General features: G+C 58.1%; 1 protein-coding gene across 1 annotated transcript in view; it reads right to left on the reverse strand.

The window, feature by feature from the left end:
• COL16A1 (collagen type XVI alpha 1 chain) overlaps window positions 1-22,094 on the reverse strand; it is a 48,997-nt gene extending 26,903 nt beyond the window's left edge. Inside the window, exons 1-40 of the mRNA XM_012765454.3 lie at window positions 21,895-22,094; window positions 20,233-20,339; window positions 18,220-18,294; window positions 17,996-18,113; window positions 17,043-17,166; window positions 16,473-16,739; window positions 15,787-15,867; window positions 15,519-15,644; window positions 14,665-14,718; window positions 14,388-14,414; window positions 13,821-13,856; window positions 12,758-12,784; window positions 11,773-11,835; window positions 11,465-11,506; window positions 11,296-11,340; window positions 11,162-11,197; window positions 10,756-10,818; window positions 10,395-10,439; window positions 10,216-10,311; window positions 9,997-10,035; window positions 9,342-9,386; window positions 9,161-9,187; window positions 8,547-8,657; window positions 8,116-8,151; window positions 7,830-7,865; window positions 7,645-7,755; window positions 7,242-7,286; window positions 5,493-5,528; window positions 5,307-5,351; window positions 4,861-4,992; window positions 4,132-4,167; window positions 3,834-3,941; window positions 3,433-3,555; window positions 3,274-3,327; window positions 3,022-3,063; window positions 2,677-2,712; window positions 2,538-2,591; window positions 2,278-2,346; window positions 345-398; window positions 227-253 (exon numbers count right to left, since the gene is read on the reverse strand). Coding sequence (XP_012620908.2) covers window positions 227-253; window positions 345-398; window positions 2,278-2,346; window positions 2,538-2,591; window positions 2,677-2,712; window positions 3,022-3,063; window positions 3,274-3,327; window positions 3,433-3,555; window positions 3,834-3,941; window positions 4,132-4,167; window positions 4,861-4,992; window positions 5,307-5,351; window positions 5,493-5,528; window positions 7,242-7,286; window positions 7,645-7,755; window positions 7,830-7,865; window positions 8,116-8,151; window positions 8,547-8,657; window positions 9,161-9,187; window positions 9,342-9,386; window positions 9,997-10,035; window positions 10,216-10,311; window positions 10,395-10,439; window positions 10,756-10,818; window positions 11,162-11,197; window positions 11,296-11,340; window positions 11,465-11,506; window positions 11,773-11,835; window positions 12,758-12,784; window positions 13,821-13,856; window positions 14,388-14,414; window positions 14,665-14,718; window positions 15,519-15,644; window positions 15,787-15,867; window positions 16,473-16,739; window positions 17,043-17,166; window positions 17,996-18,113; window positions 18,220-18,294; window positions 20,233-20,305 — 2,664 coding nt within the window. The 5' untranslated portion in view covers window positions 20,306-20,339; window positions 21,895-22,094. The remainder of the gene's footprint in view (window positions 1-226; window positions 254-344; window positions 399-2,277; window positions 2,347-2,537; window positions 2,592-2,676; window positions 2,713-3,021; window positions 3,064-3,273; window positions 3,328-3,432; window positions 3,556-3,833; window positions 3,942-4,131; window positions 4,168-4,860; window positions 4,993-5,306; window positions 5,352-5,492; window positions 5,529-7,241; window positions 7,287-7,644; window positions 7,756-7,829; window positions 7,866-8,115; window positions 8,152-8,546; window positions 8,658-9,160; window positions 9,188-9,341; window positions 9,387-9,996; window positions 10,036-10,215; window positions 10,312-10,394; window positions 10,440-10,755; window positions 10,819-11,161; window positions 11,198-11,295; window positions 11,341-11,464; window positions 11,507-11,772; window positions 11,836-12,757; window positions 12,785-13,820; window positions 13,857-14,387; window positions 14,415-14,664; window positions 14,719-15,518; window positions 15,645-15,786; window positions 15,868-16,472; window positions 16,740-17,042; window positions 17,167-17,995; window positions 18,114-18,219; window positions 18,295-20,232; window positions 20,340-21,894) is intronic.
• Window positions 22,095-26,713: the final 4,619 nt, after the last annotated feature.

Raw genomic sequence — 26,713 nt, forward strand, 5'->3', positions numbered from 1 at the left:
CGGTCTCCTGTGATGGTGCGTGAGTCCTGGGCCAGCAACCAGGTGAAGTTAGGAGTATCTGGGGCGCCTGGAATCAGGGAGCTGGTGAGTAGCAAGGAGACCAGGAGGCCTCCTCTGTCCCTGTCCCAGTCCAAGGCAGCTACCGTGTGCACAGGTTCTCCTGGGTGGGGTGCGGGAGGGGCTGCTACCTCCCCCCGAGTATTGGTCACAGGTCCTCAGGACTTACCTTTTCCCCTTGCGATCCCTTTTCACCCTGCAGAGAAGCAACACAGGAAGATGAGTAGACAGGGTTGCGGAGGCAGGGCCAGCCATGGTGTCCTGCTGCCCCGAGACCCGGTACTCACTGGCATCCCTCTGGCTCCTGGAAGTCCGCTCTGTCCTTGCTGCCCATCACGGCCCTGAAGGGAGAGAGCCCAGAGTCAGCCGCCTGGCCACCTGCAGAGAAGGGCAGCAGGACAAACAGAAGCAGCGCCGGCTCCCCTGGGGCCCAGGTCCCAGTGCCCATGTTCTAGAGGAGGAGATAGAGCCACAGGAGGTGAGGTGGAGGGGAAGGAGACCAGCATTTCCTGAGCACCTCTGGGTCCCAGACCCCAGGCCAAGGACCTGTCCGAGAACATTGACCAGAACCCTACTCCCAGCCCAGCAGGATGGTATTGTTCTGTTTTTCAGGTGAGGAAATTGAGGCTTGAAGAAATTTCATAACAGACTCAACCACGCAATTGCGCCCAGGTCTGTCCGGCCCGAAGTCCCTGCTCTTTCCTGTCTCCCTTCCATGCTTGAGACACATTCTATCTATCACAAAGTCACCTCTGTTCATGTCACAGGGAGAAAGGCATTTCAGCCCCGACTTTATCCCCTAGGGACTGGAGACTCTGGGAAGCTGTCACTTGCCTAAGGTCACACAACTAGCGAGTGTGGGGCTGGGATTAGGAAACCTCCTGGATGGGATTCAGCTTGAGGGGAGGTCTGGAGAGTTCTGGAAAGGAAGGCAGCTTGGGCAAAGGCATGGTATCTGCTCAGGTCAGGAGAGGCCATCCCGTGCACTCAGACGGTGTCCCCATGGCTGCTGTCCTAGGGGACCCGCCACCTTCACAAGTGGGACTCGAAGCTCCCTGAGCACCAGGACCATGTCTCTCCCCTGACCCTGGGGCTCCCCGGGACAGGCAGGGACCCTGACTGTGTGGCTGTGCTGGACAACACAGACTGGCTGCATAGGATGCTCAGGCGAGTCCCCGTCCCCTCTGGACACTGGGGCCCTCTCGATCCATCAGCGATTCCCAAACTGGACCTAGAATTTCTCTAGGGATCCGCAAAGATAGGAAAGAATACAGTGCACTGGGCCATTTTCAACATTATCAAAAGCCCAAGAAAAATTATACATTTGCCCACCACCTGGCATGGCAGAGGCGGGCTGAAAGGCAGCATTTCTTTGATTCAGACCAAAATTATATCATCTTGTAAAATTCTAGTGGGTTCATGTGGAGTAGAAGCTGCCTATTATACAGGTCTTTGATGACTAAAAATGAGAAAATGCACTTAGGATTACTTAATCTATGTAATTTGCTCAATAGGCACATCTTTTAAAACATGGGAGTCTCTGGGGAACAGTAGCAGAGGGGAGGTCTTTGAGGGTAATGACACTGGACATAGCTGGTCCAGGTCTGTGCTCTCCCTGTGGTAGCCAATAGCCACACGTGGCTATTTAAATTTAAATTAATTACGATAAAAAGAAACTTAAAATTGAGCTGCTCAGTCACACCAGCCACATTTCAGGTGCTCAGGTGCCACACATGGCTCCTGTCTCAGGCAGTGCCGACAGAACATTCCACCATCACAGACGGTTCTGCCGGGCAGCGCCCCGAACAACTCCAGGGTTTGCAGCTGGGGATGGGCATTGGGTCAGACAGACCCGGGTCAAGTCCTTGACTCTGCCTCCTCGCTCTCTGGCCTTCAGCTTCCTTATCTATGAAATGGGACAATGATGGCAGTCACCTGGCTGGGCTGCTGTGAGGATTAAGTGAACTTCTGTGTGTTTAGAACTTAGCACAGAGACTCAGCATCAGCACTGCTCACAAAACAGTGGTGACCACTAGTGTGATTATTCAGTCACTGCCCAAACAGTGCGGTCTTCCCTCTCTGAGGCTGGGAAGACTGAGGCCTCTCTCCTCCCATCCCCAAGGCTGCTGGGATGGGCAGGGTCAGCCCCGTGCCCTCTTCCCAGCAGCGACGTCCTCGGTCCCCGCAGCACCCTCAGCATGGAAGGCAGAGAAGACTCACCGGAGGCCCAGAGACACCAGCACCAGGAGGCCCCACAGGTCCCATGGCTCCTTTCACCCCTGGAGATCCCTGTGCGAGAGAGGGGACAAAGGTTGCAGGGGCGGAATTGGAAGCTAGCTGTGATCCAGCAGGCAAGACGCATCAGACCAGGTCTCGGGCAGCGCTCTGATGGGCCTCACTCGACCCACACGTCCCCTGAGCCCACTGCCAGGGCGCTCTGAAGCACTGCAGGCCCGATCCCCACGCAGGCAGAGGCTCACCTGGGCACCCTTCTCTCCAGTGGGGCCAGGTGGTCCCCGAGGTCCCGGAAGTCCCTGCAGATGGAAGCACAATTAGTTACCCCTTACCTGCAGTGGTCCCTTCCCCTGCCAGCCTCCTCCAGGCCCAAGGCAGACGTACCTGAATGCCAGGCAAACCCTGGGCTCCAGGCTCCCCCTGCAAGTCAGAAAGGGCAATGGGGCACAGCAGCCCTTACCAACCTGTCCCACTGGCCCTGGCCCACTGGAAGACCTGTCTCAGGTGAGGCATCTGCCAGCCCAAACTCAGGGGAGCTCCCAAGGAGACCCTGAGATCCAGAGAGGTGGGGATCGAAGCCAAGTCCCGGACAGAAGCAACAGCAGGCCAGGGCTGCTGCCTGAGCCCTGGTCCCAGAGCTGAGCCCTTGAGCATTTTGGGGATGGGTTGGAGTAAGCAGCTGGCAAATGAGGGTGTCAGGGGCAGGTATAGGTAAGGCTGGAGACTCACCTGGGGCCCCTGAGCTCCCCTTCCTGGAGGCCCTGGCTCTCCCTGCAGAGGCAGAAGGACAATCCCTGGCTCTAGGTTACCCATTCCCCCTTCACCCTTCTCCCAGCCCTTCTACCCCACCTTCTCCCCACTTTCTTCCCCCTGCTCTTATCCTGCCCCCATTCCTCACCTCATTGCAGCCCACACCCATGCGTCTCCCCTCGCCCCCTTCCCCACACACAGCCACAGCCAAGCCCCCAGACTCATACACACCTGTATGCCCTTCAGTCCTGGGGGCCCTTGAACTCCCGGGAGACCAGGCTGGCCCTAAAAGGTACAAGGTGGCCCATGGAGTCCTCATGGGGGAAGGGGGACAGGAGGAAGAGAAGGCAAAGCCCAGGGAGGGAGGGATCAGGGGACAAGGCAACTCACGGGTTTACCAGGTCGGCCCACGCCTTCTGGGCCCTGATCTCCTTTGGGGCCGGGCTTCCCAGGCAGTCCTGCCATGTTGGTCTGCGCCCCCTGCAGGCTGGGGCAGGCAGTGCAGCCATCGCCCTGGTCAGAGACAGGCACAGGCAGGAGCCGGTGAGCCAGGGCTGTCAGCCAGGAGGTTTTGCAATGGGGTCCTCATGTCTCCTGAGAGCTTTGCCCCTTCACTGCCCCCATCTCAGCCTGGGAAGTCAAACAGGCCCTGCTGCTCCTAGCCTCCACCCAGTGGTCCCGGCACTGCCGACGGCTCCTGCTCTAGTGGACCCTGCAACCCATCCCTCATCGGTGCACCACCTGCTTTCTTTTTGCACATGCAATGAACTGTCCCCCAACACCTGACTGACCTTTTCTCCTTTTGGTCCCACAGGGCCCCGAACTCCAGGCTCTCCCGACAGTCCCGGCTGCCCCATAGTGCCTGGGGTTCCAGGGTCTCCAGGATTCCCAGCATCACCCTGCAAGGAGTGGGGTTGAAGGAGGGCGGGGGGCCCACTGGGGGCAGGTTGCCCTTCAGGACCCGCCAGGACTGGGGGGCCGGGGCTGGGAGGGGTGTGGAGAGTGGGCACAGGCCACCCAGGGAAAGGAGGTGGGAGGGCATCCGAGAGGAGGCGGTGCCCACCCACGTGCCCACCGCGGTTCTCTCACCTTCTGCCCCTTCAGCCCGCGCTCTCCAGCCTTGCCCTGCGGAGAAAGCAGGCGGCACCACTCACTCACACTGGGCCTCCCGCAGCGCCCGCTGTGTCCGGCCAGGCACACAGCAGCAAACAAAACGCGAAATCTCTGCTCTCCTGCTGTGAAGCAATCTCCCGAGGGTTAAGAGAAGTGACTCGTGCCAGACCCCGCCCGGGTGGCCTGGGCAGGTTACCTCACCCGTCTTTGTGCTTCAGTTTCCTCCTCTGTCTGGGGGATGATAACAATATATAGTATGCTCCCATCTTCCCGTGGGGCTAGACCAGCTGATATGTGTGAAGCAGCGCGCGGCACGTGGCGGCCACCGTGCCAGTGCCTGCTGTCACTGTTAGAGCAGTGACAATACCGTTGACCACAGAGGCAACTGCCGTTTCCTGAGTCCCTATTACGTGCTGCTCAGCGCCCCACACACATCATTCCTACGCTTCATGACCACGCGTGTGGCGGAAGAGCGGTCCAGAAAGAAAAGCAACTTGCTAAAGTCAAAGAGGTGGTAAGGCGCAGAGCTGGGATTGGAACCAGTGTGGCTGGTCCTAGGCTGATGTTCTGTCTGGCCTGTGCTATGAACCAGGGTAAAGGGCAGAGGCCCTGACCCCTCCGCATACTCCCACCTGCCCACTGCCCAGGAGGTCAAGACTCAGGCAGGACTCCTCCATCTCGAGCCCCGCCTCTGTCCCACCTCACCTGTTTTCCTGGCAGGCCGAAGCCCGGAGCCCCAGGCTCCCCCTTCTCTCCTGCCGGGCCAGGCAAGGCCACCACGCGGACGTCCCCATCCTGAGGGCTGGACAGGGCTGCGCATGGCTCACAGGGCTCCCCCTGCCGAGTGAGGACACTGGGTCAGGGTGGCGCCAGGCCGGGTGCACTAGGGCCAGGCTTGGCTTCTGGGCCCAGGGAATGCAGCCGGTCCTGACCCAGCGCCTTTGCTAGGCGAGAGGTACCTCAGGGGAGACTGAGGGAGAGCAGGGGAGTGACAAGGACAGGGCCAAGTTTTCTGGGGTCTTGACGCTGTGCTGAAGAGTCAGGCTTTGCCCACCAGGCGGTGAGGAGCCACGGAAGGCTCAAGGTAGAGCAAGACAAGTGTGAGCCTGGGAAGCTTACCTGGCTGCACGTGGAGAACGTCCCAGACTCACCTTCGCCCCTTTGACGCCTGCTGGTCCCGCTGGCCCTGGTGGTCCCTGCATGGTAAGAAGGCACAGGTGATGCCCAGCATCTCCCTGGGCCCTGCTGAGGCACAGCCCAAGCCTATCAGCTCCCTGGCAGGGGCTGTAACTCCCACCTGCCCTCCCCCGAGCTGTTGCCATCCGAAACATACTTACCGGACCACCGGCTGTCCCTGCCGGCCCCAAATTACCCTGAGAGCAAAGTAGAGAATGTACAGTCAAAAGTGGCCCCTTGGGATGTCTAGACTACCCTCTCCTTTCCTTGCTAGGGAAACTGAGGCCCAGAGAGGGAAAGGGATCTCCCGAGGATCCCCCAGGGAGTGTGTGGCCAGCCAGGATAGAAGCCATATTGCCGCCCCCAGCCTCACGCCACAGCATCCCAGCCCCGCCCCCAGCCCTGACCCGGTGCAGAGATCATTTATTCATCTTTCCAGCGGCTATTCCCCGATGCCTTTCCACACTGGGCTAGGTGCTGGGTACACACAGCTTACACACCTAGAACTTTCTGAATAGTGATTTTAAACAGCCTTGAGTGCTGTGGAGGACGTAAACAAGGTGGGGGGGAGGCACTCTAGACAGGGTGGTTAGACCAGTGTCCCCGATTAGTGTCAAAGAGATGAGGAGAAGGTCAGCCAATGAACAAACAGGGGGCGGGAGAGGACAAATGTTCCAGAAGTTTCTAGTGGGAACAACAAGCACAAAATCTGAGAGGTGGGAACAGTCTTGAAGTTCCAGAGCAAAAGGAGGGCCAGTAAGCCAGAGGAGGGAGAGAAGACGCAGATGAGTCTGGAAACAAAGGCAGGGCTGGGCCACCCGGGCTCCGGTGAGGCACAGAGAGGCTGCGGCACCTGGTCCAGTCCCAGAGGGACACTAAGCAGGGGAAGAACATAATGTGTCATTTGAGTTCTGCTACAAAGCCACGGTAGCTACCAGATAAAAAAGGAACAATTGAAGGACTGCCGGGGCCACAGGCAGGCTGGACAAAGGCAGTGCCGCTGTCCAGGTGAGAGGTAAGGGGACCCAGCCCATGGCGGTGGAAGTGGAGAGAGGCAGAGGGGTTGAGGGAGGTGTCCCTGGAGGGACTGTCAGGATGTGCTGGTGGCTGGAGGGAGGGGTGATGCAGGGCGAGGCGAGGTGGAGAAGCAGGGAAGAGGCAGCATGCAGCGGGGGTGGGGCGCGGTGCAAAGCTGCACGTGAGAAATGACGAGCGGGGCTGCCTGTTGGAGTCGAGTCTGCACACACTGCAGTTTCTCACGCTTAAGCACGCGTACACCCACAGAACCCCTCATTTGAGTAACACTGTGTTAGAAGTTCAAGGCTGCCATTTGTCTCCAACGCAATCATAAATAGAACCGTTAACACAGGCGCTGAGATTGAGTGACCCAGCTGAGTAGCTAAAACCACAGGCTCTGGAGCCAGCCTTCCTGGGCTCAATCCCAGGTCCGCATCTAAACACCTGCGTGATCTTGGGCAATCTACTTGACCTTACTTTGCCTCTGTTTCCTCATCCATAAGACAGGAATAATGGAGACTCTGCCCCATAAGGTTTGGGGAGGACAAAACAGGTTAATACACGTACAAGACTTGGAACATGGCCCAGCACATAATAAGCGGTAAAGAAGTGCTAAATATTATTTTATTATAAGGTAGTCTTGAATGTGCTTAATAGTTTTATATTATCATTATATTAAAAATAAAACACTAATGAATGCTCTTGGAGAACATAGGGGCTCTCTGAAATAAGTTCTTTGACTCCAGTGTGCAAAATACTGATAAATTTATTTCACTGTGAATGAACAGTCTGATCTCCTATCTATACTGTCCCCATTCCCTACCCAGGGCCACCCCTCCCCTGCCACCCTGCCAAGAAGCCCTGGTGTCCCTGACATCTAATCCAGGTCTCACCTTCTCTCCTTTCAGCCCTGTTGGCCCCGGAGCCCCAGGTTTCCCCTGAAAAACAACCAAAGACAGAGTCACAGTATCTCCCTACTCCCACCCTCCAAGATCCCCTGGGTCCCAGCATCCAACCAGAAAGAGGAAGGCAAGATCGGAATTAGGGATCCCACAACCCTGGCTGGACAGTTTCCTCAGTTAGACAGTTGGGCACTCGGAAGTGCTAAGAGGAAGTCTCAGGGCAAGTAGCTTGGGCAGCACAGGGATGGAGGGAGGGACCAGGATGCAGGCCTGGGACACCTGCCTCACGGTTTCCCTCTTGGTCTCTACCCTGAGACTTGGGATCGGGAAAGCCAGGAAGGTCACCAGCATGGCAAGGATGGGCAGGACCGACTGGGGGAAAGCAGTCACTCACCGGGAGGCCAGGCAAACCAAAGCCTGGAGAGCCCACCTCTCCGCTGGCCCCTGCAGAGGGCCTGAGATGCAGGGCCCCTGCAACAGTGTCGCAAGATGAGCAGGGCTCCCCCTGGGGAAGGAGAATGGCTCAGAAAGGCTCCCAGGTAGGCAGAGGAGGGCAGCAGGGGACCGGGGCTCCCTCACCTTCTCTCCTTTGATGCCTTGGATGCCTTGGATTCCCTGCAGGGAAAAAAGGTTTGCAAGCTGACACTGGGCACGTTGGGACGCCCCAAACTCCCTGGCAATATATAAGGACATCAATGTCACACACACACAAACCCGTCAAACACCCCACTGGGTGTTAATGCAGGTACACTGGTCCCATGGGGTTCAAGGCCAGCACCCCAGAGGCAGGGTTTATCAACCCATGTAACAAGAGAGAGAAATGAGGCCAGGCTAAATTACTCCAACGGGAAGTTCCTGCACATACCCGGTCACCTTTTTGTCCGACAGTTCCCAGGTGCTCCTGAAAGAAAGGGTCTGTGAGGGCATGGGGTGGGGAGTCCAGGCCAGGATCCTAACCCAGTCCTGCCCACTCCTCTTCTCCACCTCCAGCCAATGCCCAATCCTAGGGCACAGCCTCACTCACAATAAGGGTGGGCTCCACCCCCGCTTGCCTAAAAGGCATCCTAGAGTCTCCTGGAGAGCCCTGGGAGGTTGCTGTGGAGAGCTGGGGTAGTACTCTAGCCCAGATCTAATCTCTATGGTTCAGACCCCCACCACCACAGTCACAACTAGACCCTCTGCCCACAACCTCTCTGTGGCTGTGAGAAGTACCCAGGCCCTCTGCCCAATTCCCCTCTATGGTCATGCCCCCAGGTTTCTTTGTGTGTCTGGTGGGGGTCCCTCAGTGGCACTCACCCTGGCTGGTGCAGGATCACCTGGTTCCCCTTTGGGTCCTGGCCTTCCGGGGAGCCCCACAATGTTCTGGAAGCCTTCAGGCAGTGTTGGACACACTTCACAGGGGTCACCCTAGCAGAAGGGAGAGACCATGAGTGGAGAGGGTGGGGCTGGGAAGGCAAGGAGCCTGCTGTCCACACCAACTCTAGACATAGTGGAGGCCGGCACCCCACCCCCAACATCAAAGTGGACAGCAGGAGCCCTGCAGAGACTTCCTGTTCAACTGACTCATTCGTTCAACCCAGGATTCTCAGACATCACAAAGCTACATCCTCCCAACAAGCCGTATGAAATAACTGTGCCCCACAGACAGGTGAAAACCTGGGCTAAGAGAGAAGCTAATTGACTTGCGGCACTCATAGTGTGTGTGTGTGTGGCAGAGGCAGGATTTGAACTCAGCTAACGCCCTGGCCAGGCTCTTTATGTACCAATCACACCTGCACTCCACAGGAATAAAGAAGGGCGGGTGTCTCTGAGGAACGTCCAGCAACCCTGGGCCCCTGATGCTCAGAGTCGCCTGCAGAGGGGGGCTCCCATGCCCACCCCGACCTGGGGCAACCAGGCCTGGGACTCACCTTCTCTCCCTTCGCCCCCGGCTTCCCCTGTTGGAGAAGAAGCAGTGGGTGTCAGCCCAGGGCAGAGGGCTGGTGTCCCCGCACAGGGCCCAAGGACCCAGCCCCTCGCTCCGGAGGCCTTGGAAGAGCCGACTTGAGCATGTGGCCACCACACCCTCCCCTCCAGACCAGGGTCACTCACGGGTTTCCCACCAGGGCCTTCCTTTCCTGGAATCCCGGAGCTGCCCTGTGGTCAGAAGAAAGGTTAAAGGGGACCCTCCTGGCCAATGTGACCTCAGCCCATCCCCCTACCCCATCTGGTCCCCTCTCTGGGTGGCAGGACAATCTCTGCCAACTCTCCCATCTCCGTTTGGTCCATTTGGTCACTAAACCCTCCTTCCTGGTGCCAGTCCTTCTTCACGTCTAACCCAAGCCCTTCTGGGTTGCAAAAGAAGGAAGAATATGGGCCTCTGTGCAGCAAGTTAGGAGGTGATCCGAGTGACCCCAGAGGAACCACAGCAGTCAGTCAGACAGACAGACAGACAGACATTTCCAGGGCTTTCTGTTCATCAAGTCACAAGGCCCTAAAATGAGCTTAGGCCCTATGGTTAAGGCCACTCTGGTCAAGGCCACTCTGGTTACTACTAGACCAGAGCCGCCCAGCCCCGTGTCTGGAACACAGGCCGGGCTCCCACCTCAGTGGGCACAGAGGAGGACACTGCCCCAGCTAGGGGCCCAGCCTCTCCAGCCACATGCCCAGCCTCTCCCGGGGACATGCTTGCTGCCCCGACCCACTCTCCTCTGTCCTCCTGCCATGCATCAAGCGCCCCATGGGCCGCACTCCTGCCTCTGCTTACCTTGTCGCCCTTAGGGCCTGGTGGGCCACCTGGATCCCCCTGAGGGCAGAAACAGGGTCAGGTGGAAGTCTCCCAGGGCCTCTGTAGGCAGTGAGATCTTCTACCCTCACCCCTTCCTCCCACCAGGACCCTGAGAAAGACCTTATCTCCTGCGCCCTGGCCAGGGTGGGAGAGGGGTCCCCGAGAAAAGGACAGCAGGAGAGGTAAGGGGGTACTCACCGGGGTCCCAGGCAGTCCTATCCCAGGGGGCCCCGGGAGGCCAGGGGGCCCGGGCTCTCCTGCCAGCCCCTCAGGCCCAACGAAGCCAGGATCTCCCTGGCACAGACATAAGGTGCTCGTGAGAGAGTTGCCGCCTCAACCCTGCCACCTCCTCTCCGCGCCATGGACGCCACACTCACCTTCTGCCCTTTGGGCCCGATGACACAGATCTCTCCTGGCCGGCCCTGTGGGGAAGGGGAGGGCGTGAGACCCGGCTCCTCCCCCTCTAGGACAGTTGAATACCCCCTGTCCCACCTCCCTGCCTCTCCCCAAGCCAGAGCCACCCAGTGCCCCAACGTCATTGCGTGTCAACCCCAGGGCCTTAGAGGTCAGGGCTCAAAGGCTAGGAGTCAGGAGGCACCCAGCTCCCACCCCCCACACTCCACCCCCATTCTCCTGTCCGAGCAAGGAGAGAGGCGGATGCCCGTGGGTCAATCCCAGCACTCTGCGACCCCGTGCTGGTGCTGGGGTCATGGCGGGGAAGGGCCCCAAGCTCCGTACGTCTCGGCCTGGCTTTCCCGGCAGGCCCTTCAAGCCTCCGTCGCCCTTCTCGCCTTTCTGGCCCTGGTGGAAGGAAGAGGCAAAGTGACCAGGCTTGAGAGAAGGCACTGGAACAACCAGGACAGCTCCACTGGGGGAGGGACACCTGCTTTCTAGATCCCCGGTCTCTGCCGCCCTGGAGGTGAATGGCTTCAGTCACCACAAGAGGGTAGACAACAGGAAGAACTTCCAGACCAGCCAGGCCACTCTCTGGGACTGGCAGGTATTTGGACAGGCGGGAGGGGCCGGGTCCTGCCAACTCTGCGCACTGACAGCGCCGCTAGGAGGACTTTGGGCACTTCCTTCCCCGTGTGTGTGGGGCCTGCAGACCTCCTAGCACCCACTCCTCCAGGTCCGGGCCTGTTACCTTCTGGCCTGTGGAGCCTAGGAGTCCTGAGGGTCCCTGAGATGAGGAGGGGACACAAAGGAAGGGGTGAGGAAGGGAGGGTGAGGCTGGGCCAGGACCCCCGCCCCCCACCCCACCCCTGACCCCACACTCACCAAAGCTCCCGACTCCCCCTTTTCTCCCTTCGGGCCCTCTGCACACTGAACAGGGAGACGAGGTGTTGAGAGGGGCCCAGGGTCACCTGATGGGCTGCCAAGGGTGCAGCCCTGTCCCCAGGGGCTGCCCCATAGTGGCCCCGAAGCAGGCCTCACCTCCAGGTCTTACCTGAAGCGGGGCATCCGGGGAGATTCGAACACAGTCATTGCCCTGAGGGTAGGGAACAAGGGATCAGGGGGCCTCCTGGGGGGGCACCCTAGACCTGTTGTGAGGAGGACAGGCCCAGGAATCCCACATCCCATAGGCCCAAATGTCCCTAGAAAATAGAAGCTTCCACACACTAACCCCTAGGAAGTCCCTGGCCCTCAGCCCTGATTTGGGTCAGGCTATGGGCTTTGGGCTGAGATGATGCTCATGGCCCACCCGCCCCAGGGCACTGGGAAGGGTCCTGCCATGGGCACAGCCGGGGCACTTACCCGTGCTCCCTTCTCTCCCTTGGGGCCTGACGGACCAGGCGGTCCCTGCTCACCTTTCCCTCCCTGTGGGTGAAACCAGAATGGAGGCTGGGGACACACAGGAGCCTAAAGGAAGCGGCCCCCACCCCTGGTTTCCTCCAGCCAACCAGCACACATGGGTGTGCAAACATGCACATGAACGGGCAGTGCCCAGCCCACCCCAACCCCCAACATGCACACGCATCCATCCACATGCCCCACGCCAAGAGGCTGCATGTGGCAAATCTACGGTCTCAGGCAGAGGGTACACCTTCCCCTATACCCATACCCCGGCATGTCACCCACACCCGCACATCTAGAGGCACATGGACACCTGCGCATGGACACACATGTGCAGAGTGGCAGAAACCCAGGACGACTGAGTGTCAGGCTGCCTGAGGTTGAATCTTGTGCCTGCTAGCATGTGAGTCAGGGCAAGTCATGTCATCTCTGTGACACCACTTCCTCATCAATAAAATGGGGTTCATGAGCACACACTCCCTTCCCACACAAGCTCTGTGGCCCCATTGGGCTCACAGGTATATGGGTTCAACCCAGCCCCTAGTGGGCCACATGCATGAAAACATGTGTCCCAGAGATGCCTGCAGCCACACCCATGCACAATCACTCTGACACACCCAATCACACACACGTGGGCACAGTTTGGCCTCAGTTTCCCCTGAAGTGAAATGATAGCTCTCACCCCACAGGATGAGAATTGAGGGGCCTCGGAAGGTAACAGATGTGCACAGGTGTGGTCCAGGGCCTGGTGCACAGTAGGGCCTCAGGAAAGGGCAGCTCTTAACATTTGTGTACACACACAACCCCCACTCTCTCCGACACACACCCTGCACATATAAGGCTCCAGTAGTCCAGCTATAAACACACAGCCACGGGGTCACATGCTGTGGAATGGCCGGGGGCCACCAAAGAGGACAAAAGTGTCCTATTCTCTATTAGGACTCACCTTGGGGCCAGAGGGACCAAGTGTGACCTGAGGGGATAGAAGAGAGAGCATTACACCTCAGGGAGGGAGAGAAAACCAGGGGCTCAGGGAGCGTAAGCAATTTAGCCAAGGTCACACTGCATGGTGGCAGGACCAACAGCCTGAATCCCAGGCCTTGCTCTGCCTCCCAGGTCAGTCAACCTGCTGACTCTATTTCCTAAGGATGCAAAACTTGCAGAGGATCTAATATACTTTCTCTAACTTGCCAGGCTTTGGTTGCCCCCCCCTCCTCAGTTGCTAGCATAGCATGGCTGCTTAGTTGCCATGGTTACCCTGCACATCTGTGGACCATCAGCTTTACCAGATTTCATGGGGGACTGGATTGAAAGAGGGGCAGGGAGCAGAGGGGGTACTTCCTGGTATCTCCCAAAGTCAGGGGGCTTGGAGCTGAGGGGATCTGGGGCTGTACCCTGGGGGGACCAATGTGGCACATCAACTCCGAATGGCAGGTCATGGGAACTGGGGACTCATGCTGCCCACGGAAGAGGCACAGGTGGATACCAGCTGGGCTCACACTAAGCCTCTTTCCCTCATCCTTCTAGACCCCCAGAGGGAGGCTGGGCCAGGGCCAGCTAAGGAGGTGTAGGGGACCCAGAGCCAACATGTGGCTTTTGGGGTGTAACCCAAAGTTACAGTGGGGACCGTGTAACCCTGAGCCAGCCCTTCCCCTTCTCCAGGCCTCCGAGATGACGTGTGAAACCTCCAGACAGAGCAGGCCTCAGACTGCGGGGCTGCACGACTGCAATCAGCAACCATGGTCCTGATCTGGCCCCTTCCACCACATGCCCCTCCACCCTGGACCCAGCACATGGCCAGATCACAGAGGAGGGGTGCCCTCCCACGCAGCCCTGGCTTGGTGGGGCCAGGCCTGGGGGTCAAGCGCAGCTCTGGGAGACAGGCGGAGAGGGAGTGCAAAGTGCACAAAGACCCCCTTGTCCTCAACCAGGAAGCTGCCACGCCAGCTCTGGGCAACGCCCCTTCCCAGCCCTCGCCCACCGCCCCCATGCTCCTGCCATTCACTCACATTGCTCTCCTGGGCACCAGGAACACAGGGTGGGCACTGGAAGGGAGGAACCAGCCAGGAGGTCAATTCTGAGCCCCTGGGATGAGCCCTCCTGCCACCCTCGATCCCCGCCACCCCCAAGCCCACGGGACATCACAGGGGCCTTGGGTGGAATTGAGGGCAGCATGAAGACAGCAATCCTAGAAAACAAGCCTCGCCCCTCACTTTCCAACAACCCAGACCCACAGCCGTTTTTCAGACGAGGAAACTGAAGCCCAGAGAGGAACAGCAGTGGGCCTGGGTCACACAGCATGTAGGACAGAGCGAGGCCCCGAATCCAGGGGTACTGTGACTGGGGACCGGGCTCTCCCCATGATGGTAGTGCCGTTCGCTGCCAGCTCAGCAGGAGTGTCCTCCAGGGCTAGGGGCTGTCCACCAACCCCACCAACCCCAGCACTGGACCCCCAAGGAGTACTGGGAGCTGTGCAGTCATCCTGCATGCCATGCCCAGGCCCCGAGCCCAAAGGGTTAGGCTGACACCTCCTCAACCGAGCCCTGTTGTCGTGCCAGAGCAGATGGGAGGCTCACCTCATCGCCTGCCGCCTCCCGAGGGGCCTGGGAAGAGAGGGGCGTGGGAATGGGCAGGGAGCTCGGGGATCAGGCACGGCTGCCAACACCCCCACCTGAGAACCAGCAAGGGTGGGCCAGGCCCTGTGTCTGTCTCACCCTGTCTGTCTGTCCTCAGAGCTGGCACCTACAGGGCCTAAGCTCTGTCCAGGAGTGGGGGCAGGCAGGAAGAGAGTGGGGGTGGAGTGCCTCATCTAAGGGGGTTACAGAGGGCCCCTCCCCCACCCTCTGCATCTACCTTCGCTCCCCTTTCTGCCTTCTGGCTGGTTCTTCTCGTCAGCTGGGCATCCACCTGGGCACACAGGCAAAGAGGAACCCTTGAGGAGGGGGAAATTCTGGGGTCCACACTGGAAAGGAACACCCAGGTGGGGGCAGGGACCTCAGGGAGGCTTCAGCCTGGCATCTGGCACCTCCCAGGTTATCAAGGGCCTGCTCAGGTCCCTGAGGCCACCCCACAGCTCCCCTTTCTTCCCCCACCCATGTGATGTCGGAGAAAACAAGGCCGGGAATCAATGGGGTCCTGTGTTCCTGCAGCCGAAGGCTGGGCAGGGCGCCTGGTGGGCGGGAGGCTGCCAGCCAGGGTGGGGCTGAGGGAGGAACTGGGCTTCCCTTCCACCTCCAAAGAGCCTAGGGATGGGCAGGGCAGCTGGCCATGGTGCTGGGCATAGAACCCATTGAGCACTGGCTGGTGCTGGGCCCAGGAGGGTGAGCCAGCCCTGGTGGAAGCGGTGCAACGTGGCCTTCAACCCCAAGTGTCTCTGTCCTGGAGAAACTGCCTTTGGGGTCGAGCCTGGTCCTGCCCTCATCAGAAGGGTCTGGGTGGCATCAGTGAGGGTCTGGGCAGTGCCAGAACTGGATGGGCATAGCTCTCAATGCCAATAGGTAGGCAGGCACAGGGTCACCCAGTGGGCCGTCCGTCTCTGCCTCCCCGAATCCTATAGGGGCAGTATGCAAATAGTTGGGGCTTCCAGTGCCCTTCCTACACTGGGCACATGGCCGACTGACCCTGGTGGCAGACCTCAGTCAGGTGAGGGGAGGGGTAGTCCTGCTTGTGTCTGCCTGTGCCCATGTCTGCCTGCCCTGCCCACCCACCTTGCTGTTTTGAGGCTCTTCCAGGCAGAAGCAGCGGGTGTAGACCTTGCCCTCAGTTTGTGGATTGATCTCGATGAGCTCATTGTTCTGGGTGTCCCGGCGGGCCTTGGAGGTCTCTGGGGGGCACTGCTCGATGTGGGGAAGAGCTGGGTTCAGTACAGAGGCAGACTCATGCTAAGAGGCACCCCCTCACACCCCCATCTCCAGCACACTGTGTCCCCGGGCAGTGCCCAACCCTCACCAGCTACGCCAAGGCCGAGCCACTCACCCCTCCGGGTAAAATCTCACAGCAGCCCTCTTCCAGCACGAGCTCCGGGTCACAGTAGATGTGCGCCTGCTGAAGGTCAAACTGCAGGGGACACGTATGTCAATTTCACTTCATTGTATCAAACACCTCTGTGTCCTGGCCCCCAGTGAGGCACAGAGATGTCTCTGCCCCAGGATTTGATCTCAGGGTGTTTCTGCTCTGCCCTGGGAGACATCAAAAATAAAGCTGTCACCAAAAACAGAACAAAACTGCACGTGCGGGAGAGTGGGAGAGGCAGGCGAGAGGAGCAAGGGAGGAGGAGGTTCCCTTCATGCTGGGCTTTGAAGTGCCAGTGGACGTTCAGCAGATGAGAATGCAGGGAAAGGCATTCCAGGCAGAGGTAACAGCATAGGCAAAGGCATGGAGGTGTGAAAGAACTAGGTGAGCTGGATGACTAGGACAGAAGTGACCAGAGCCGCGCTGCACAGAGAGATGTAGAGGAAGATGCTGCTGCAGGCACGTATAAGGTCCAGATCGTAAAGGGCCTTGAATGCCAGGTTAACGTGTTCAGGCTGCATCTGGAGGGTGATGGGGAGCCGTGGGAGGACTCTGAGCAAGGGAAAGCCCTGTTCAGTTGTGGACTCTGGGATGCTCACTCAGGCTCCCAGAAGGCAGAATGGGAGGCCAGGGCCCGACCCAGCACTCACCGAGACAGGCTTGCCCTGCTCAGCATCCAAGCCCAGAAATACGTGGCCCACGGGCTTTGTAGGTCGCCGGGGCCCCAGAGGCTGGGATGAGGCTGAGATGCAGTCCACGTGCACAGAGGCCACACGTCCGGCCACGCTCAGCATCAGCTTGTGCCAACGCAGGTCGAAGAGCTGGGGCACCGGGAAGATGCAGGACACGAAGTCGCCATCCTCGCCCCGGGCCCGGAGCTCCAGGCTCCGCTCATGGCTGTTGACTTCCAGGGAAATCTGTGTGGAGTTGGGAGAAGGGGCAGGACGGATTCAGAGATCCTGAACTGCAGCATGACAAAGCCAGGGGCCTTCAAGCTCATTTCACAAGAGGGGAAACTGAGGCCCAGGAAGGGAAAAAAGCTGGCAGGGGTCAGGGAGCAGTGCATCCTGAAAGAAGGAGACAAGTCCTGGTGGGCTGGGGGTCGCCTTGGCGGTGGGCTCTGGATGGAGCGGGAAGACCCCAAAAATCACAAGCTGGGATACAAAATGGGTGGGACTGGTACTACCCAATGCCCCAAGAATAGCAGGGTGGGGGTTCACCTGTGGATACCCATCGCCATCGGTCACTTGAAAGAGATACCACGTGTTCTGGTGGGTGTGTTTCTTCAGCAGCAGGGTGAGCACCAAGGCAAACTCCTCAGGGAGGCCCCGAGGGAACACTCGTCTGCAGGGGGAGCAGGGAGGGCGCCCTGAAGCTCTGGGGAGGGCCCGACACGCCCACCCTGGGCCCTGGGACTGTTGACCCTGCCCCAGATGCACACAGGCACACGCTCCAAGCATCGGATACACGCTCGTTCATCCTCTATGCCTTCATAGAGTGCCTTCTACGTGCCCATGCGGGTCTGGCCGCTGGGGTAACAGTGGTTAGGTACAGGGAGGCGCCTGCCCTCACGCAGCCCTCAAGTCTGATTGTCAAGTCCGACAATCCCCAGAATGACTATTTCACTATTGCATGCAACTTTGGTAAGTGCTTCCAAGGAATCCAGGATGCCTGGGGGTGAATACCTGGGGTGGAAGGAAAGAGGCCAAAAAGCAAAAAAAGATGGAAAGGGTTCAAAATGACTGGAGCAGCAAGAAAGAAAGGAACACTTTGGGAGTTGAGGTCAGAGAGGTAAGCAGGGCCAGACCACCCAGGGACGTGTGGGCATTCGGACTTCACACGTATGGGTGCACACACACACACATGCACGCACACACATGCACGCACACACACACCCCACTCTTGCCAGCTTCCCGCCCACATCCTGTGTTCTCACAGTGCCCATAGGATACAGACCTGTTCCCACCCACCGCTAGCTAGAGACAGGGGAGGGACAGAGGGTGTGTCTGCCAGGCACCCCCTTTCTGCCCCACTGCAAGCCCTACAGGTGGGACAGGTTCACTCCGGGCAGGGGCGAGATGAAATGACCCACAGAGAGGCCCCACACCCAGCGTCGCTGGGGAGTGTGGCCGAGGTCAGTGTTGATTCCCAGCTGTCATGCTACTGCCTTTACCTCGTGGGCTGCGTCAGCGGGGCGGCCCCCAGCCGCAGGATGAGTGGCCCCTTGGGGTTGCGGATCTTCTTGATGGCAGATGTCTTCAAGAGGCTGAGTCTGCGGATGAGGTTGAAGCCTCGGGAGGAGACACCAGGTGAGGAGCTCAGCTAGGCAGGGGAGGTGGGGTACAGACCACTCCCCAGAAGATGGTAGAGGGGGACAGTGGACAGATGGGCACTCACCAGTCACATTGGCTGATAAACCGCTACTGTGTTCCAGCTTGAGTCCTTCCTGCTGAGAAAGTGGGCACTGCTCACCTGGAAGGGAATTGGCAGTGGGCATTAGGTGGGCTCGGGCCGAGGTAGCTGCACAGCAGGGCTCCTGGGAACCTGGGAGAGAACAAGTGTATAGCCCCCACTCTGCCTGGAGCCTGCTTTCACCACTTGCCTTCTGGCCCTGGCTACGCAGAGAGCCAGGAGGGCCCCCCACACGCAGTTGGGAAGACTGAGGCCCAGAGATGAAGCCTGGCCCAAGGCCACTAAGTGAGTCAACAGCAGAGCAGGACCAGACTCCAGGAACCCAAATCTTCCAACGCTCCAAGTCAGGGGCCAGGCCAGTGAAGGAGAGAACAAAAGAAACTCTGTGCAGCTCCAGTGCACAGATGGAGCGGGGGAGTGTGTACGTACATGTGCCCCCACCACGATGTACGCCCAGGTAGGGGATGAGGAGCACTTCAGGGGTGAGGAAATGTCAGGCTTGTGTACATTGTGTTATGTACAATTGCATATGTGTGAGTTGGGGATGCCTATGCCACTGGGGGTGACATGTGCAGCTGGTACACATGTTCTCAGCAAAGGTTGGGGTCCAATTTCCTGCATCCAACGCAGACAAGCAGGATAGATACAAGTTTGGGCCAACAGACTTTTTACCTGAATAACTGTCTTATGAAACAGTGAGAAGAGACTTAGGGTCTGAGGAGACCACAAGCTCCAGGCAGGATATTTTAAAGGAGTAAGGGCTCCTGGAGAAGGGAATAGCTTAATTCAGGTCTCCAAAGCCCTGAAAGGACAGGTGGGCAGCCATGAACCTCCCTCTCCCTGGGGCTGACTGAGCAAAAGTGTTGGGGGAGGACTACAATCAGAAATACAGAAGCCATGATCAAAGAGTCCTTCCCATCAACGCAGAGGGAGGACAAGACAGTGAAGACAGCTCCTAGAAGCTGGCATTGGACTCCCTGGCTAGTCTTGCCGGAAGAAGGACTCCTGGGTTCCTGGGCCCAGTGACCCTACTAGAGTCTCCCTCCCCCAGGTCTGGCCAAAAAGACCATCACTGTCTTCGGCGTCACAGCAGCAATGGGTGACTCACCCCTTGGCAATGGGCCCACATTCCTTACACATGTTGAAATTCTCTGCCCCATCCCCCCAGGGGACCTGGTGAGGGAGAGGAGAGCAAAGCTCACGCACACACATGAAAAAACACGTACGTGCACACACACATGCAGCACACACAACTGGCAGGTGGCCACACACCAGTGCACAAGCCCTCTTGCTTTAGCACCTTGGTTTTTCTGCCTCTTTTAGCTGGATTTGGGGTCTGGGAGTTCTGTTCCTGCTTGGCGAGGTGGCTGAGCTACCGAGCCCAGAGGGCACCCAGCATGGCTGGGCAAGTTGCCCGGTTAACTTCCCCTGGCTCTGGGCCCTGGAAAGCTGCACCCTGTGTCTCATCCAGAGTCTGGGCCTCGGGGCGGGCCCTTTATTGGAGATCCAGGGCCAGCCCTGGAGGAGGACGAGCACGTGAGCCGGAGGATGGACTCTCCAGCATGAAGAGGATCAGAGGGGCCGGGCCTCTTTGGGGACGCAGCTTCTTTCTGCAAGGAGAGCTCACTGTTTGCTCCCCCCACCCCGCTGGCCCTACCGGCAATGTGAGCACAGAATGGGTCTGTATGTTGGGGAAAGGGGCTGTTCTGTCCCACACAGAGACGCAGGAATCCGTACAAATGTACAGCACAGGTCTGAAATGCAAGCACGAAGCTGATCAGAGACATAAACATTTGCAGAAACACACACACACTCTCCAGCTCACCTTGCACAGACTCGGGTGTGCAAACAGCTTAGGCCACCCTGATCCCAGCCCCTAGACTCTCCCCTAAATGCCCACATGACTGCACATTCATGGTCATGTATATGCAAAGACCCCGGCACACCAGGGAGCCAGCCGCAGGCCTGTGGCACTCTAACCCTCCTGTGTCATCTCACCTGCATTTGACCCATGGCTGAAGGTAGCCCAGAGACCGAGTAGCCACAGGCCAGGAGCCCAAGATACCCACATCCTGGTCCAAAGAGGTCAGCTACAGCCACAGCACCTGCAAACCACAGAGACCGGGAAGGGGGATTCCTGAATTCACATGGCACACCTCCACACCTGGGCCAGAAGTGGCCAGCCCATGGGGCCCAGGCACTAGTCTGGGGGTGGCAGGAAGTCTGGCCAACCACAGGCCTTGGGCTAGGATTCGGGCAGAGGTGATATTCAAAATATTTAACCACCGGTATGGCACAGACATGGACTAGGCAGAGCAGAATTCTGGCCAGAGCACTGAAACAGGGTCCAGGCAGCATCTGGCTGTGCCAGTGCATAGTTGCTGGATTGAGAAGAGGTCTAGAAGGTCCTAGAAGGCCAGGGAAATTGGGATAGTGAGGGGGCTTCAGGAAGAGGCTATTCATTAAGACACTTGGAATATTTTAACAGCTCGTGCCCTGTACTGGTGTATGCCAGCCTAGTGCCTGGCTAGCTGCACCCAGCTCAGCCCAAACAGCCCTGCCAGGCACCCACAAGGGCAGGGGCAACTGGGCTGAGTCTCCTGTAAGGTCTCCTAGGGCTGTGAGTGGGCCAAGGAAGCTTCCCCCATGGGTACCGTGGGTGGGAGAGCAGGTCACCAGGGCTCAGGACCTCATTGCCAAGCCCTCTGCTGATGGATGCTCGTCTTTTAGTTTTATTAAACCCTGATGGATGGCCGCAGATAAATCGATGCAGGCTTAGCAAGCAGCCAGCAGGGCCATACATCATCTGGGCTTCCCCAAGACAGGCAGCTCACACGCACTAACGCAGAGCCATGCATGTGTCAGTATAACAGACTCGGATGCACAGGTACATATACATATAGACACATATGTGGCCCAGCATGCATACAAACATACCTGCACACAGGCATGCTCACAGACATACCCAGATATACCAGCTTGTATATACACACATGCACACAGCCAGCCCATGACCACCCCTCCAGCAGGCCTTCCTGTTGGGAAGTTCTTTAAGCAAGTCTGACCTCATTCCTTCCGACTGTAAAGGAATCCTATTGCTCTTCCCTCAGTTGTGGATGGGGAATGAGAACAGAAAGGACCCCTCACCCCAGTATATTTGGCAATATATTGGACTCCAGCCCCTTTCTCCCTGGCACAGAACCACGCCCCACCCTACTCAGCCCCCATCCTCCTGGTGCACACATCCCACCTCTCAAGCCCTATCCCGGCCTTCCCCTCCCGCCAGCCAATGGAAGGGCTGCCAACTACAAGAGGCATGTGGGTACATGTGGAGGCGTGAACATGGATGTACTCGAGTCCCCTCCGGCTCCCAATCTCTGGCCTCCGCTCCCCAGAACCCAGCCAGAGTGGAGAGCTACAGGGATAGAGAGAAAGAAGCTTCCAAGGAGATGTCTCACCTCAAGACAGAGGCATAGATTTGGGAGCAGGGAGAGTCAGAACCAGGATGGAATTTAGAGCTCATCCTGCTATAAAGAAAGTGACTGAGGCCCAGAGAGGGGATGCTACTTGCCCCAGGCCACACAGCAAGTCTGGGGGAGAAAGGGCCCATCAGTCCAGAGCCCTGAGGCAGCCCACTGCGTCTCCACTTACTCCACTTACCGGTGGCCTGGGATCCCCTCAACTCACTGAGCGATCCGGGAAGCCCCAGCAGCCATCCAGGGGAAGCAGGGCTAGGGTTCCTCAGGCCCTCTGGGGGTCCTCCATCTCTCGCTGCCGGCCACTGGTCCCCAGCTTCCTGGCTCTGGATCTCTCCCGGCTGAGTGCTGCCCGGCGCACGCCTGCCGGGACTGCCGGCCACTCCGGGTGGGGGAAGAGGGGCGGATCCAGGGGGCTGGGGGCCTGCCAGGGCCGCTAATGGAACACAGCTGGACCAGCCGCCAGGCAGGGGAGGAGGAGGGCCGGGAGGGGGCTCGGGAGGCAGAGGCAGCCGGCCTGCGGGGCGCACAGCCCCGCCCCTGGCCTGGCCCAGCTCCCAGGCCCGCCCCTTCCACCTCCCCGCCAGGTGAGCCAGCAGGAGCTAGGCAGGACCCTGCGTGCCTGAAGCTGCCCTAGAAGGGGGCACCTGCGGGCCCTTTAAGAGCCAGGCCTGGGGTTGGAAGTGCCCCCCCTTCCACTTCCCTGGCTGGGCCCCCAGAAGCCTGCGGGGGAGGGGGGTAAAGACCCTCCTCCCCAGTTCCGTGGCACCCATGACGTGGCTAACGCCCAAGCCTCAGTGGTCAGCTTTTTCCAGATCCCAGTCAGTCTGTCCCTCCGTCTGTCTGCACTGGGGGTGGGAGGGATGGGGGGATGTGGGCTAAATTAACCCCTTCGGCTCTGGCCTGACTCCCAGAGAAGTAGGGCCGAGGGAGCCAGCTTATTCCTCCTCCTTACTCCATGAGGTTAGACAGTCGCAAATCCCTGGCCCCTGCTCTAGCTTCGTGGCTTGGAATTTAATATTTAACCATAACTCCACTTCTCTTCTGTAAGATGGGCTTGTGATACTGCATGCCTCGTAGACCTGTGTGGCGAGAGGAAGCGAGTTAGTCTGTAAGTGCTTAGCACATGGTCGGGCATGCAGGAGGAGCTCCCAGAGCATTTGCGCTGTTATCATTATCACTGTGGTCCCTGCGGGGGAGGGGTGCGGGGGGGGGGGGGCTTCAAGCCTTTACACCAGTGATGGGGAGGACGTTGCTTCCTATTCAGGTCCCAGGAAGAGGAATTGAGGTTAGATGAAAGATTGGACTTCTGAAGAGGAAAAAGCAGGTAATGTGTCCAGTTCTATCCAGAAGCAGAGGGGGCTGATCATGGTGACCCCCAACCAAGGGTCTCCTCCTAGAGGCTGCAAACAAATTTCTTGGCACCAAGGCTGGGGTTCCCCGGAGGAAGGGGCCCTTGAGCTGTGGGAGGTGAAGGGGGAGCAACTGGAGTGCCCTGCCCGGGCTTCCTGCCCATGGAAGCTCCATGTAGTGGCCCAGTGGCCCCGTCTCACCCGGCACCAGGGGTGGAGGGAGGGCGGGCCTGGATTTCCCGCCTCAGCCCCAGAGCCGCTGAGTCAGTGGAAACCCCAACCAGCCATGGAGGCGCCCCACTGTGGTCCCTGCGAGGAGCCGGCCCAGATGTGGCGGTGGCAGCGGTGGCTGGGCCTGGGAAGTGCTGAGTCAGCAGGCGGGAAGTTGGGGGTGGGGCTCCCTGAGGGGTGGTGGGAGGCACAGCTGCCTGCTCATGAGGGTGCTGCCTCAGTGGTGGCACTTGGGAAAAATAGGAAACACATACAGGTCGGGCTCTATTCTAAGAACTTCACGTGCGTAACTGACTCCTTTAGTCTTTACAATAACGCTACGAGACAGGATTCTATTCTCATCCCCATCTTCACATGGGGAAACCCGGGACACAGGGATGCCACAGCGTGTCAGGATCACACAGCTAGTGGGAGCAGCGCGGGCGTCACACCCAGCTGGCCTGGCCTCAGAGCACATGCTCCTGACCATGTGCCGTCCTGGCAACTCCCACCCTCCCCTCTGGTGCCCCAGGCAGGAAGCCACCACTGGGCCAGAGCAGCCCAAGGCAGGGATGGAGGAACCTTAGGAGGGGGAGTCTAGATGCCTTCCCGTAGCACCTAAGGGTGCTCACAAGAACAGCCAAGCCTGGGATATGCCCTAGTCCTGTATATGCTGTCACAGACAGTCCAGAAACGCACTCACAGCCCTTCCTCGCTCTGCCGGGTAAGTGTGCACGTCCAGAAACATGCAGTCAGGTGTGTTCCCTCACGCTGCTTGGGCGTGCAGACAGCACTTGCACATATACTCATGTTCACACAGAAACACACTGACCTTAAACACATTTACACATAGACACGTGTGCACACATGGTATACCTCCACATACACAGGTACACAAAGACACACATATATATACATATATATATATGATCACATATATATATATATATGATCCCAGATGACCCCACAGAAATATATCCCTGGACATACCCAAACACAGACACATGCATAATTTTCAGAATGCACATATACGGCACTGCATGTATTTGAAGGTGCACACACAGATACATACATGTACAAACAGGCATGAGCAGACAGGCATACACATAGAAACACAAGACATGTACCCACAGGCATAATTACTCATATGCAAGCAGGGAAGCCTGCAGTTCTGTGGCACATACATGTGTGCACGCAGACACAGATGGCCACACAGACATGCACACACTGACACGCAGACACATATACAACATAGGGCTATTTACATGTTCTGGGTCATTCAGCCCCAGAGAGCCCTGCATGCCGGCAAGCTGGGTATCCCGTGGGGCTGGGCTCAGTGCCCTCACCCCAGATGGCAGCGCCGCAAGGTAATCAATGCTGCTAATCGCCACCAGCTGCCCTGGAGCCTGCCTGCCGCTGCCGGGTGGGGCTACCAGGGCAGCCTGGGGTAGTGTGCCCAGATGTTGACAGTGCCGGAGGGGCCTCCCACTACCCCAGCCGAACATGGGGGAGCCTTATCTGGCAGGGGCGGTCCCTGGGGCTGGGGGAAGGTGAAGAGCCAACACAGGGCCTTGTCCCAGGACATCCCAGGAGCCCCCATGCATCCAAGCAGAGGTGGTCTGAATATCTTAGGCTTGCACAGTAGACTGGAACCTCCACATGCACGTATGCACATGGGTGCACACACACACACACACACACACACGGACATCTCACACATGATAGATTACTCTGCACAGATCTGCACCTCCCTGTTCCTCATCCTGGTAAATGCTGCCATATTTCATTCAGATTCTCAGGCCAAAAACCTAAGCTTGGCTGCTTCCCTTCCTCTACCACCCCCATCTCATCCTGTCAATGCTACCCTGCAAAACAGCCCACATCCATCCACTTCTCTCCACCTCCGCTGTGACCACCCTCACCCGAGCCACCGTCATCTTTAGTCTGCACTGTGGCAAGAACCTCCCAGCTGATGCACCTGCCACCTTGGGGTCCACCACCCTTAGTTCCCACCTGGCTGCCAGGAAGACTTTCCCAACCTGTGTCTGTTGGTTTTGCTCTCTTCCATCTTCTGGTTCTCTGTAAACCCCAGAGTCTTTCCTTTGGCTTTGCCCAGTCCTGTGTGGTCTGGCCTCTCCTTTCTGCCCAGCCTCTCTCTGCCTTTCTGCCCAGCCACCTCACCCCAAAAGCCGTGGCTCCCTCCCGTCTTTTCTCAGCCCTGAATGCCCCAAGTCGGTTTTCCTCTTGAGGCTGTGCACCAACTCTTCCCTCTGCAGGGAAGGATTTGTCCCTAGTTTTTGCCTGGCTGGCTCTTTGATACCCTCCTAAGGGTATCAAAGGAGGGTGTCGCCTCCTAAGCCAGTTCCTCAAAATGGCCTTCCCTGACCATCAGATTAAAGGAGTCCCCAATCGCTCACATGACCCTGTTTTAAATCTCTGCGTAGCTTGAGTATTTGTTTGTTGTCTTTTCCACTAATGAGCATGAAGTCTCCAAGAGTGACCTGTCCATTCCATTGTCACCACTGCCCCACGGCTGAGCCTGGCACCCCCAGGATGGGTGACTAGTGAACTGGTACATGCACACGAGCCCTGTCCAAGCTCTCAGACACAGACACACACCTGCAGGAGGGGTGCGATCAGCACACACACGAACGCGCACGTGTGCAAAGTTGCCCTACTGCTTCTGGGTCATAGGAGAAACCGAGACGAGAGGACCAGGGTCTCTCTGGGTGCCTCTGTACTGTCTCCATATGATTCCCAGCTGTCTCTCTTACTGTCTCTTTCCTTTGCTTTCTGTGTAAAGCCTCTCTGGTTCTCTTTCTTCCTCCACAACCTTGTGCGTCCCTCTCCCCAGCTCTGTCTCACCTATGTCATGGTTCCTCTGTTTTTGCATCTGGGTCTCTAACTCTGCATCTCTGTCTCTTTGTGTCTTGGTCTCATCTTTGTCTTTTTCTCACACTTTCTGCATCTTTATGTCCGTGTCTCCTCTCTCTCTCTTTATCTCTGACTTCGCTGTCACTCTCCCTCTGCTTCTGTGTCTATCTCTCTGTGCATATCTCTCTGTCTATATCTCTGTCTGTCCATGTCTCTGTGTCTGGGTCTGGTCTCCATCTCTTTGCCTCTGTATCTCTGCCTCTTTCTGTCTTTCACTCTCCCCCATTCCCTCCCTTGCCCTAAATCAGCCCTCCTACCACATCTCCACGTCTCTACGGCTGTCCATGTCCCTGTGGCAGGGAGACCCATTTTTCACCTCTAGCTGGCAGCTTTATGGTCCTAGTGGGATGGCAAGTGTTCCTCTCTGCTAATGCCCCACCTCCCCTGCAGGGCCATGGCGAGCTCCTCTTGGATGCCCGGGGCGCTGGCAACTTTCACCAGCCACCCAGGCCCGGGCAGGGCGTCATACTTCTAGCAGTTCATGTTACCAGGCACGTGCTGGGTTTG

The sequence above is a fragment of the Microcebus murinus genome, chromosome 2 (genome assembly GCF_040939455.1).
Source record: "Microcebus murinus isolate Inina chromosome 2, M.murinus_Inina_mat1.0, whole genome shotgun sequence".
NCBI lineage: Eukaryota > Metazoa > Chordata > Mammalia > Primates > Cheirogaleidae > Microcebus > Microcebus murinus.